The following is a 13,838-nucleotide window of genomic DNA, read 5'->3' as shown; positions in this document are numbered from 1 at the left end:
TGGCTGGATTTCAAAATAAAAACGAGCTCTTATGGATATTTTGCTTCTGCAAAAGTTTAGCAAACTTCGGATTATAAATGTGGCTCTCATGTATATCCAGCTTATGTTTAAGTTTGGTAACATCGGACATAAATTATTACTATCTTCTGCAAAAGGTTAATTATAGCAGTTTTGCCAAATTTAGACGGCCATCATCCCGTCATGCATCGACAGATCTGGCTGGTTTTCGAAAGAAGCCGAACTCTTACGGATATCTAGACTGTACAAGTTTTCAGAGGCAATTGTTTACTGACCCACGGACTGATGCGAACGCCATCACTCGAACTCTTCTGGCCTACAGCCAATAGAGCTAAAAACTGGAGAATTAATTTGGCGTTAAAAAAAGTAACAAACAAACATCGGTAGCTACTTTTATTTCATGATTATGATTTCAATAGCAAATTTATGTGCAAGATGTTCTTTATTACTAAGTAATATTTAACACGATTCATAAAAAACTTCTTCTTCTCAATTCAATTTGAAAACTGGTGAGTCTCTATTTGTTTCCATTATTAATTTAATCTTGAAAGCAAAAACTGAACTGTTTATAATTAGGATATATGATATAAGCTAGTTACACATATTAAGAGTAACTATGGCAATACGGAAGTACTTGAATGGTTTGGACATCAAGATCCTGGTGTTACGGTGTTGTAGCCGATTCAAGTCCTATCTGGTGTTTGAACCGACATATATAACCGATAGCATGTAAGGTCAGAATTGGTGTACTTCTTAAGAATTTCATTCAGTCCAAATCTGTTAGTGATATTATTGATAAATAAATGGTAAAGAGTGTTTAACCTGTTGGTTGAAATTTAAAATATCTATAATAAACAATTCATTTGTAATGACAATAAAAACATATTTTTATACTGCCTCTCGGTGGCAGAATAATTATATATAATTTGACCCTACAAATTTATTTTATTTTTTATGCAATTCATGTTATTATATATTGAATATGTTATTTCATTAAAAGTTTTGGAATAAGTTCTACATAATAAGCAAAGCATATCAATGAAGAAAAACTCAAACTAATGTATAGTGTAAGCATACAACAAGAATATGAAAGTACCACACCACAATACATAAGTCCATTATAAGTATTAATTTAAAGTCTCCTTTGCTTAATTGACAAACATGGATGATGTAAAATCAGCGTAGTCATACGCATCCGGTATGACCCGGCCAGTTCTGTCCACAAACGGTTTCATTCTTCCAATGCAGTAGTCCGCTTGTTCTCTTGTCAGGTTCTGAAATGATATAGCATTTATAACACCCATATCAAATAATAAGTCATTGATAGCACCCTTAAAAAAAAAAAAAAATTATAACACCCTTCGGAAATACTTTTAAGTGTTTGACTTTGAATGAACCAATTTCAGCATAAATGTCTGAGAACCAGTGGTGTATATAAGAAATAAGATCCCAGATTTTATAAAACTTTACATAAATTGATGTTTAAGCCAAAAAATACATTATTCCTTAAAGAGTATTAGTACGCTTTTGGCCAAAAATCTTCAATATTCGCACGTAACTATAAAACAATGATATCTGATATTTTGTCATGGGTCTTATTTCACTGGTTTACGCAAGCCAAAAAAAGTTTTAAAAACAGTCAATCTGTGAGAGTGCAGCTTTAAAAGGGACATTTCTAAACATTTATTTTGCCAAAAGCAACAAGTGGTCTTATTTCTTTGCAAATTATGTTTGGTTTATGGATTAAAGAAAGATTTGCACCACTCCCCCAAAGAAAATGTTTAAAATTAATGAAAGTTTGGCATACAGCATATAGCTCCTGTGATGTGATGAAGGGTTTATCGCCTGATGTTAGAGCCCGGAAAGCCTGTTCAACCTCCGAGCTTGACTGCACGTTCTCTGTCTCTCGACTGATCATGAACGCCATGTACTCTTGCAGCGACACGTGACCATCCCTGAAAAAGGCAACATATTTTAGTTCTTAAGTGACAATCAGCACCAATAATATACAAACAAACCCTAAACCAACCTGTGGTTCATAAATATTGACAATTCCACCTTCGTTCAGCTTAGTAAGTAATTTACAAAGTTAAATGAGATTAAAATTGAGAAGTGGGTCATTTTTATTTTTCGTATTTCTGAACACCAATAGTTACACCAACACATTAGTTACTTAAATGCATAACCAAACAATCTAGTAAATACCTATTTGGATCAACCATGTCCAAGATGGCTTGGAACTCGGGGTCAACTTGTCCTTCTTCCACAACAGGTAAATCATAACCAAGAGCTCGGAGGCAAGATTTAAACTCCTGGTGATCCAGCTTGCCAGACTTGTCCTTGTCAAAGTGCCTGCAAAATCACATAAACATAAATATTATATTTCTTCAGATGATCAGGTCAATGGTAATGAGGTCAGGTCTATGGTGATATGGTCAGGTAAAAGCGGTCAGGTCAATAGTGATGAAGTTAGGTCCATGCAAACATTTGACAAGGTAAAATAATTATGTTAGGTGCAGTTAAAAAACCACCAAAGACAACTTTCCAATTTAGTTACACAAATTGTCAGAAAAAATTAGTATTTCATCCCCAAAAATGTTCATAAGCCTTAAGAACAACTTGAAACATCCGATTAGAACATTCTTCAGAATACATTATCAATTTTCTTGGCTAACTCAGCTAATCTAACCCTTAACTTACTTGAACATCATGCTAAACTCCCGGAGTGCGTCTTCCGACACTCCACTCCTGTTCCTGGCCTGGATCTGCTGGTCAAGGTTGTGCTGCATCCTCATGCCCAGTTGGTCTAGCTGATCCCACTGCTGGGCAAGACCTACTGTACTGTGTTCTGTGTACCTGGATAATATAGAAGTCGTAAAATTTCAGTTAACATATATAAATTAGTGTTAAACCTACTTGTGTACCAAAACACAATCATAAACTCCACCAAAACAATAATAACAGGCTGAGTTTAATTATGCTTTATTCTTATGCCAGTCGAAGATGAAACATGCTGCTGCATACTGATCAGACAATTTGTGTCTCCACATACTAAGCATATTTCTAAAACTAATCCCACCTGTTGTCCAAGATCAGTCTCTCTTCCATGGCAGCTCCTAGGTCTTCAATACGCTTCAGTTGTCCCTTCTGAGAGCGAACCTCAACAGCCTTTTTCTGCAATCAAAAACATCAATTACACAGTTGAGGAATATAAAGAAATAATACCAGGCCGATAACAGCTTCTAAATATCAAAACAAATGTTATGAGTATAATAGTTATTAATGTATATGGTCCGAATTCAGATGATTTAGAATTTATACAAACTTTAGAAGAACATTTTGACCTCTTCAAGGATAAAACTCTTTTAATAGGTGGTGATTTCAGTACTGTTTTAGACCCTAAAATAGATAAACTTAATGGTAACATAACAACGCATAAAAATTGCAGGAGACAGCTTAGCATAATACTAGAAAGTTATGATACGTGTGATATATGGCGTGTCAAAAACAAAGACAATCAGAGGTACACCTGGCACTCTAATAGCAAACAAACAATTTTTTGTAGACTCAATTATTTTTTGGCATCAAATGAATTATTCAATAAAGTTATCGAATGCAAAATAAAACCTGGTTTTAAATCTTTTAAATTGAATAGCTCAATCCTTGCAGATAACAATTTTCAAAAATTAATCAAGCAATGTATAACAGAGATAGTATTTAATAGAGAATCAAATTCGAACACCCTATGGGAAATTATTAAAGGCTGCATCTGTGATGAATCTATAAAGTATTCAAGCAATAAAAAGAAAACAAAAATAGAACATGAAAAAGAAATTTTGAAAAACATAACTGAAACTGAACAAGAACTTATGGAATCAAACAATGTCGAAATATTGGATAACTTAATCAAGAGAAACTCAATATATGTCTGTGTTTTCTGTCTGTGTTGTTTTTCTGTGTTGTATGTCTATGTTGTTTGTCTGTGTTGTTTGTCTATGTTGTCTGTCTGTGATGCTTGTCTGTGTTGTCTGTATGTGTTGTTTGATGTGTTGTCTGACTGTTATTTTTCCGTGTTGTTTGTCTGTGTTGTTTGTCTGTGTTGTTTGTCTGTGCTGTCTGTGCTGTCTGTATGTCTGTCTTGTCTGTCTGTGGTATTAATCTTTGTTATCTAAACGTTATGTTTCTCTCGTTTAGTTTATGTAAGGCCTGATGCCTGTGTGTAATTGTCAACATTTTGGCTACTCGTCTGGTCTCCTTAGTTTACATTGAATGATATTACTCTAAGTTATACATAGACGGCGTCGGAGCGCTGGAACTTCAGATTAGACCCAGAGGATACTTCAGAATAAATACATGTTCGTACCATACTGCCAAGAGAAACTCAATATAATTAATGAAGAAAAAATAAAAGGTATATTACTACGGTCTAAAGCAGAATGGATAGGTTTTGAAAAGAACAAAAAAGATTTGTTGTTGTTGATCAATCATGACCTATTGTTGTTGTTTTTCAAAGAGAAACACCAAAGGAAGCTTCCTGTAAAGTTTCATTGAATTTGGCCAAGTAGTTTCAGAGGAGATGTGAGATGTTTTTTAAGCAAATGCTGACGTGTGGAGGACGAACAAAGAAAGATTACAATAGCTCACATTGAGCACTCCGTGCTCTGGTGAGCTAAAAATTAGTAAAATAGTCTACAAGCACCTTATTATACAACTTAAACCTGAAATACTCGAAAAGAAAATTGGGAATCTCAATTTGATCTTAACTTTATACGATGGAAAAATGTGTACAAACAGGCGCTTAAACTAACAATGGTAATGAAACGTCGGGAATTCCAATATAAATACATAATGAATATCCTTCTAAACAATGACAAGCTTTACACAGTACACAGTTGCATCAAGGTTATGTGCTTTTTGTGTACTGAACATCAACTGAAACAACATAACAAATTCTTCCAATGAAGGGAGCTTTAGATAACTATCATATAAAACCATAACCTTTTGTGATTTGAAAAAAAGATTTGGTTAATACATAAATTATATATGATACTTTTAGGAAAATATTTCATTTTTAAATCAAAATGTGATGAAAAGATATGTGCCATGTTTGTCCAATATCTTAGTCAACGACATAAAATAGAGAAAACAATAGAACACTTATTATCTTAGTAAAACAGCTCTAGTATATAGTAGTATTTAAAGTGCATTTGAATAAAATATCCACCAAGGTACTGTACTTTATAAGATCCTTGTTTATTCAAGTAGTTTTTTTTTTCATTTTTAAATTTAACATTTATGTTAGGAACACTATTCCGAAACATCAAAGACACACCATCTCTCCCATTTTTCTACCTTTTATATATATATTTTCAAACAAAGATCTAGTTCAATATGTATTTGTTCACATTGACATTATTTGGTATAATGGTTTGTATTAAATGGTATACATATAAATGTCATTTATAATTGTTTGTATGAATGAACATTTGGGCAATAAAAACAGAAACCAGAAACATAAAACCGCTTACCATTTTCAAACAGAAGCTATTTTCTATATCTAAATTAAAACAGAACAAGAGATGTTTGTCAAGCATTATGCCCCCCCTGAGCGCCAAATTGTCAGTATTATTTGGACAATTGAATGAAATGTGCATGGACCGAAATGACAGCTATTTTGTCATTGACATTGGATGCCTTTGAGGCAGTTTTAAGATTATGACCATTCAATGTGTGATGATAGTAGGTACAGTTTTGAATCATGTTTAAATGATGACTGATATTTGCAGATAAAAATGTATCCTCTTTACAGCAGGGAATAGGTAAATATGAGAGCATTATAATGATAAATTTGAGTTATGACCATGACCTTTGACCTCAAAATCCGTAAGAGTCATCACTTGTTCACCCAAAACCTAAATGTCAAGTTTGAGGGCCATGGGTATAGGCATTGTCAAGTTATCACACAGGCATGCTTTTTGCGGTCAAGGTCACTGGAACCTTGACCTTTGACCTACTGACCCCTAAAATCAAAATGGGTAATCTACAAGTCAGGCCCAACCTCCAAGTCAAGTTTGAGGGCCATGGGTGCAGGCATTGTCAAGTTATCACTCAAACAAAATTTTCGCATTCATAGTCACTGTGACCTTGACCTTTGACCGACATGTGCAAAGCAATATACCCCTCTTCTACAAAGGGGGGCATAAAAAATAATAAAAATAAACACAACACATTAAGCTTATCAACTAAACATGAATTTCAAAATAATTAACCCTCCTAGAATAGATCATTGACTCTTCTAGAATAAATCATTAGCCCTTCTAGAATAAATCAACAATTCTTCTAGAATAAATGATTAACCCTTTTAGAATAAATCATTAACGCTATAACACTTCTAGAATAGATCATTGACTCTTCTAGAATAAATCATTAGCCCTTCTAGAATAAATCAACAACTCTTCTAGAATAAATCAACGAATAAATCAACAACTCTTCTAGAATAAATCAACAACTCTTCTAGAATAAATAAACAGCCCTTCTAGAATAAATCAACAACCCTTCTAGAATAAATGATTAACCCTTCTAAAACAAATCATTAATGGTATAACACTTCTAGAATAGATCATTGACCCTTCTAGAATAAATCATTAGCCCTTCTAGAATAAATCATTAATGGTACAACACTTCTAGAATACATCATTGACACTTCTAGAATAAATCAATAACTCTTCTAGAATAAATCATGAAATCTTCTAGAATAAATCATTAACTCTCATGTACTTCTAAACTCAACTAATGATTATCTGATTTTTCATAAAAAAAATAATCTCCAAACTTCCTTTCCAACTAAAACCCTCTAGGTACTCTTGAAAACTTACAATAATGATGAAAAACCTCTCCTTACCTTTGTGGCTTCCAACTGATCTTCAAGCGTTCCTGAGCCTTCCATCATTGCAGACCTGTTGAAACATTAATTAAATACTGTAAACTTTGAATTGTAAAATTGAAATAACTTGAAATTAAACAAAACTTATGACAGCGTAAAATAATACATGCAACATCAGATTCAATAAACTGAATTCTTCAAACATCAGATATCAAAGTTTCAAAAAACTTCAAGGATCAGGTATTTGAAATTGACAAAACTTCAGATTTCAGATATTTTAATTAACATACAAAATTTACTAACTATACTGGTTAATTATTAGTCCTATAAATGTTTTGCACTTCTTTGATGAATATCATTTTGGTCGTATGAATTTGTCATTAGTAGTAAATACAACAATTCAACAAAGCCAATAGCATTGTAACGGCCATCATCAAAAAGAAAGGGGGAATTTGTACTACAGGAGCGACTTGATACACATGTGCCGGTAATACCGGATCTGCTGGAAACTATCATGTCCAATGCCATTTTCTAAGAACAATTGCAGCTATCAAATCACAGCTATGCAATTTGAACTACATGATATATGGGGAAACATCATGCTGAAAACATCTTGTATTAGTACTGTTGACAGGCAATATCCAATTCAAGTTCAACTATGTCATAAAAAGTCATACAAAGCTTGTCTTTCAAAGAAAACATCTTTATTTCAATATGCTTGTTTTTAATCTCTGGATGAATTCAATAGTAAATATGTTTAGGTTTTTAACACTTTCTAATTCAGTTTTGGGAGATAAAAACAGGCTAATGGAACTTAACATTTCCAATAGTAAAACTATCATCTACATCACATGACTTCTTGAAAGATCTTGTCAAATACAAATCCATTTTCATAATAGCAAAAAAACAACAAATATTGTAAACATTTTGGAACATTTGAATTTGATTTTCATAATGTTCATATTTGATTTCAATAACATTCTGGAATGGTAGAATTAATATGTCAAACAAGACACTGTAAGCTTTTGTCGATGCTGCCCAGTCCTCGGTCAGTCACAGTACACAGCTCAAATATATTTTTAAATAGCCAGAGTGATGGAATAAGTTGATTTTTTCTTGAGCATGTGTACCAAGTTCTATTTGAATGTTTTAACCATTCTTGAGAACACCAGTAACAATACAAGTGTCAAATTAGTTAAGAAAATTTATATCTGACAAGGTATTTCAAATGTTTCAAAGAACTGGATGCAATCATGCTGAAAATAGAAGATCTCGGATATTAACCCTCCTCCATCCAAAAGCCACATCCTAAAACAACATATGGAACGGTTATTTTTGTTTTTCCTTCAAGAAAAAAAGAATGCAGAAAAATGTATACATCATTTATTTTGAATAGCTTTTTAATTATTCTGCTACCTTATAATAGACTTTCTGTTGCGAAAAATAAACTAGGTAAGATACACTATTGTTTACAGCTAAGAAATAGGAGTTCTTTCAATCTTGTGAATTCCTACTTTTTCAATGGATATTAACAGAAACCTTGTACACATCGTTGACTTTCCAAAACATGTCCTGACGTCAGCAGAGAAAATTATTGTATTCAGCATAGGACAACTAAAAGTCACACTTCTTGCTTACATCATTTTTGTGAAATCATCACCTTTATAATGAGACTTATAGTTCAGACTGATAATCTGAACTAACTGTACCTTGTTTCTGTGAGCCAGGCATGGAAGGCATTAGCAGCCTGAGCAAACTGCTTGCGGAGCTGGTCATTTTCTTCCTGGCGCTGTTGTTCATTAGCAAGATCAACGTCTCTCTCCTGAAATATGTGAGAAATAAAACTGTGAATTGCTTCATTTGCAGGGTACTTTTTCACATTTTTTTTTATTTAAATCTTCAAGAACATATACTTAAAATTTAGGAGAAACATAGAAAATGAAAAAAGTCATGTTTTTTATTCCATATTTATTATAACTCTATATATTATGAGGCCAAGCCTATATGATTTTCTGCAGGTAAGTCCATGTAAGTTATAGGATCACTGTAGTGTTATTTTTTTCATTTGAATTGTATATAATTACTGTGAGGCCCTACCTTGATGATTTTCTGCAGGTTATTCCATGTGTCCTGCAGGGCCTCCATGGTGAACCAGGTGTAGGGGTTGGGTCCCACATTGAAGCTCTTGATCTCTTTGTCAAGGGCAGCTAACTGGTTGAAGTCATCTTGGGCTGCTTCAAGGGATGCCTTGAATTGTTCGTGGTTTTCGCGCAGATGCTGAGGGAAGAACATATGTAATATGACTTTACATGTACTTTAATCACAGATAATAACAGACCGAATATCACAATCATATGAAATTCAGTTAAAAGGTTTGAAAACACTAAATTCTGATTTCAGGTGTGCCAGTAGAGTACTGTAAGCAGCCAGGATTATCTTAAATGTTTAAAAACTATTTGACATAAGATCAACAACAGGATATTTCCCTAACATTTAAAAAGGATTTATCATACAATTAAGTAAACAAGACTTTTCCTATATTATATATTCATTAAGAATGTGTTAACAAAGCCAAAACTCCACTTACCCTGATTTCCTCTACCGAGTTGCATCTTACTGGGTCAGTCAAGTCCTCCTCAGCATTTTCAAACCAGGAGTTGAAGGCGGAAGCCTTCTTTGCGAAAGCGAGGTAGAGGTCCTCTATCTGCCGGTACTGGTCCTGAAGACGGAGCAGCATCTGCTTGCGCTGCTCTGAGTCGTCTAATAGTTTCTTCCATCTGCAAGGAGTCAACGCAACATGTGGAGACAAAAGGAATACAAATGGATGTCCAGTCCATGTGTGCATCTCATTAATTCAAAAAGCACAACCCTTATCCTCAATGAAACAGTTTAGTTTTCAGCATATCAGAAATATTGGAAAATGTTTGTTTCATTTCATTTTGCAAGGGAAATAACACCACTTAAATTAAACAAGAGATACGCAACCTTAACAGAATACAACCATCCTTAAAATAATACAACCATTTGTATACAAAACATTGTGTTTTTGTGTATACTTTTACCGATAACTGAACGAGAACACCGCATGGGACAGTTCTACAAACCTGCTCATGACGTCATTGTATCGTTTCTCGATGGACGGTGTTTTGGCATGCTTGGAAGCCAACAGCTGATCCTTCAAGGCCGTTATGGTCTGTATGCCTTCCTTCTCGAATGCTTGAAGGCCAGCATCAAAAGTGTCCTAGAAAGGGCGAAAATTGTTCTATATTTGTTTGCTGGTTTAATTTACTGCAAGCTGATGAAATCTATCAGGGTTAGTAAAAGGTTAAAGGTCCATCTATATAAGAATGATAGTCATTTATATGAGCTTTATTAGTATGGGAAAGAAGAAATTCAATACGATAAACATTTACATTAGCATAGAATTTGTATGGTCAATACATTTTCGATAAATAATAGCTTACCCCACACACACTTTTAATTATGAAGAGTGAGTATTTATTTACATAAACAAATTTTGATATCAAAATACTGCTTAACAGCTAATATCACATGAAATCTTGGATACAAAACAGACAAAATGTTACACCTGTTTATAGAAAGTGTTTTGTTTTATTCAATCAAAGAGGATTTAAAAGCCCTTATAGACAATAAGTAAAAATGAAGTGTATATCTGGCCATTACAGTTAAAAATGTATACACATACATACATGAATTTTAAAACAGGATAAACTAAAACAGAAAACCTGATTTTACATGCAGTGAAATCAAGAATTACATGCTGGTCATAGCTGAAATGTTTCTGGATTGAATCATACATTGGAATTAATTATACTTCTATATTTTTGGGGGGACGATCTAAGAATATTCTGGAATAAGGTGATATATCGAAGCCTGATAATATATATATGTGAAAATTTGGTAAGCAATAGATAATATTTTCTTCAACAGGATAAACAGTGTATTGCAACAAAAGCAAATAAAAAGTTGATTGCGCAATGGGGCATATACATGTGGGAACTGTACAGTTGGATTTGTACATGTATACACATGTATATTTAGAGAAGTTGCAGACAAAAAGAGAAAGTGGGGTGATATAAATGATGAGAACTACCTTTTTCACTAAAAGCAAACCAGAAACTGAAGTTGCTAGTCTTGCCTACAACATTCATGCAAATATGGGCAACATCCATACAGTTTCTGAGATATTATAAGAGAGATTAGTCGTCTTTTTTCCATTTATACACACCCATAGTGGCACAATATACACAGCTCTAATACTAGAATCTAATGGAATCAACCTTATTCTAATAAATTAAAGCTTGTAATGGTTCTGAACCACAAACTATCAAGTGAATAACGCAAGACTAGAGGTATCAAGAATAAACTACTTATGAGGTTTGAAAACACTTAACACTACTTTTAAGATATCAGGAGGCTTAAACACTACAAGTTAGGTAAAACATGACTAAAACATTACTTTAAAGGTATAAAATAACTAAAATGTTACAAATTAGGCATGACAGGACTAAAACACTACTTTTTAGTTATCAGGAGGCTAAAACACTACCAATGAGGCATATCCTGGCTAAAACACTACCAATGAGGCATATCCTGGCTAAAACACTATTTTTAAGGTATCAAAAAGTTAATACACTACTAATGAGGCATACCATGACTACTTTTTAGCCATCTAGTAGCCATCTAGTAATTAACACACTAAGCACAATCCATGTGATTTACATACTTCTTTTAGGCATTAAAATATTAAAACATCACTTATAAAATCTCATATTCACCTGTTTTGTCAGCAGAGTCTGCACGGAAGACAAGTCACGTCCGTAGTCGTCAGATCTGACTTGAGTCTCCTTGTCAGCAATCCAGCTTTCAACGACGTCTGTCTTCCAGATGAACTGGAGGAAGGCCGAGTTGTCAATAAGCCCTGCCTTCCTTAGAGCAGCAGCTTCATCAAGGGCAGATAACTTGTCCTGTAGGCCTTGGACACGTTGGGCAATACTGTCTTTGTTATGGTTGCCCTGGAAACAACAATGATGATAATGTGAAAACGACAGTGAGGAATATAATAAATAATGATCTATTTTAGCAAAGATTTAAAGACACAACAAGTTGGAATCACAAAAGTAAAAGCCCTTGCAAACAATTCCAACAGCACAGTTGGTTGTATAGGCTCTCTGAGTTTTGCTTATTATGAATGTATCACGCCTTGAGTACTTTCAATAAAATGATCTTATCTTTAAGCTGCACTTTCACAGGTTGCAATCTGATTTTTTTGTCAGCAGGCTTGTATCACTGGTCTCCAGACATTCACAGAAAACCGCTCATTTCAAGATAAAAAATAAAAAAGCTGTCAAAACGGTCAATCTGTGAGAGTTCAGCTTTAAATCTAATCTAAACAGTTCCTATCTTACCTCTTGGATGAGTTTTTCACCCTCCTTGTGCACCTCCTGGCAGCGATCTCTGTGAACCTGGAAGTCCGTCTCAAACACCTCATGTTTCTTCAGCAGGCCCTGTTATGAAATATTATGACGACAAGATAAAAATACTGTCGCTTCTTAGTTTACATCAGTAGCAGTTTGTAATTCTACTAAAACCCTTATATTGTTGTGTGAAGGATTATCAAAATTTTCATCATATGACATCAACCCCACACACCGACCTTCCTCTCGGCAACTTCATTTTTTTTTTTGGTCACTTCATCAAGGAACTACATGAATAACTACACAACATATTTGGCCACGTTGCTTAAACTTTTTCACTCAATTATTCATAAATTCTATTAAGTCATTCCCTAACTATTCTTCATTATAACATTTTAATATAAACAAGTTTTTGCTACTTTCATAGAAGTTTTTTTCAATGTGTCAAGACAGGTAAATGAAAAACATTGGTAAAAAAGGGCGATTTTTAGGCTAAAACACATACAGAATAATTGTTGTTTTTTTTATCTGTAATACATAATATATATATACAAAAATCAGAAACAGAAATGCCACAAATCCCAAACATTGACAATACTACATCTACAACAAAACTGTGTTCATTTTCTTACAAGATATTTCAACTCTTCAAACACACAGTTCATACCTGCACAGCAGCCATGGTATCGCCAAGATCTCCGCCAGACAGGAGGCGCTGTTTCTCCGAAATCCAAGCCTCCTCTTCGTCAATGTTGGCCGAAAACTGCTGGAAGGCGAAGGACTCTTCCAACATCTGTCCTCTGGAATTTAAATTTTAAACATATAATTATCCATTTACATAAATGGACTCGGAGGTTGATTATGATGTTACTCACAACCTAAGCATTTACACCATCTCACAGAGATGATACTGAAAATAACATTCAGAAAAATCCTTAAAAAATTATTTTGAGCACGGGGATTTAGGTCAGAAATTGGGTTAAAGGTCTTAGAACCTTGCTGATATTGTTAAAACAATTGGTAAACTATTATTATCCATTTAAGGGAACTTCTTACTATCTAAATGCCAATGTCTAGCGCACAAAAAAACACACTAAAAATATACAGCAATATAAAATACCCAGTATATTTCAGGATTAATTATCAACTTCTTTATTTCATCCTCCCTGTTTGGCATCAGGTTGACTCAGAAATGTCTACAATAATTTGTACCTGTTAGCAGCCATCTGTTTAAGCTCTTCCCAACTCTTCCCAAGTTGCTCAAGGCGGTTCTGAATGTCAGCCGTGTTAATGTCAGATTCCTGGATCAGCTTGGCGCCGGTCTCTTGAACAGCCTGTGCATTATACAATAGTTTAATGTTTGAATTGGTTTTGCAAAATTTCGTTTAAACATTGTATTTTTTAAAACTATTGTGAAGAAAGTTATGATAACTTATACTAAATCATTCTCATTTGCACTATCTTTCATGTGTGTGTGGTCTTGCGTCGTGGGTGAAACC

General features: G+C 33.9%; 1 protein-coding gene across 14 annotated transcripts in view; it reads right to left on the bottom strand.

Moving 5' to 3' along the window:
• Window positions 1-398: 398 nt before the first annotated feature.
• The window catches only part of LOC128224829 (spectrin alpha chain-like), a 57,243-nt gene continuing 43,803 nt past the window's right edge, over window positions 399-13,838 (bottom strand). For 10 of the 14 annotated variants that reach the window (XM_052934896.1, XM_052934901.1, XM_052934903.1 and 7 more), the window contains 15 exons: window positions 13,552-13,673; window positions 13,007-13,139; window positions 12,331-12,429; window positions 11,701-11,937; window positions 10,006-10,142; window positions 9,489-9,678; window positions 8,999-9,178; window positions 8,611-8,723; window positions 8,186-8,209; window positions 6,920-6,974; window positions 3,098-3,192; window positions 2,719-2,874; window positions 2,224-2,370; window positions 1,826-1,973; window positions 399-1,292 (listed from right to left, as the gene is read on the bottom strand). In XM_052934896.1, coding sequence (XP_052790856.1) covers window positions 1,167-1,292; window positions 1,826-1,973; window positions 2,224-2,370; window positions 2,719-2,874; window positions 3,098-3,192; window positions 6,920-6,974; window positions 8,186-8,209; window positions 8,611-8,723; window positions 8,999-9,178; window positions 9,489-9,678; window positions 10,006-10,142; window positions 11,701-11,937; window positions 12,331-12,429; window positions 13,007-13,139; window positions 13,552-13,673 — 1,962 coding nt within the window. In that variant the 3' untranslated portion in view covers window positions 399-1,166. The remainder of the gene's footprint in view (window positions 1,293-1,825; window positions 1,974-2,223; window positions 2,371-2,718; window positions 2,875-3,097; window positions 3,193-6,919; window positions 6,975-8,185; window positions 8,210-8,610; window positions 8,724-8,998; window positions 9,179-9,488; window positions 9,679-10,005; window positions 10,143-11,700; window positions 11,938-12,330; window positions 12,430-13,006; window positions 13,140-13,551; window positions 13,674-13,838) is intronic. The other 4 variants (XM_052934900.1, XM_052934902.1, XM_052934907.1 and 1 more) reach the window with 1 other exon arrangement.

This window comes from Mya arenaria, chromosome 17 (genome assembly GCF_026914265.1).
Source record: "Mya arenaria isolate MELC-2E11 chromosome 17, ASM2691426v1".
NCBI lineage: Eukaryota > Metazoa > Mollusca > Bivalvia > Myida > Myidae > Mya > Mya arenaria.
This window is presented reverse-complemented; position numbering and strand designations above follow the sequence as displayed.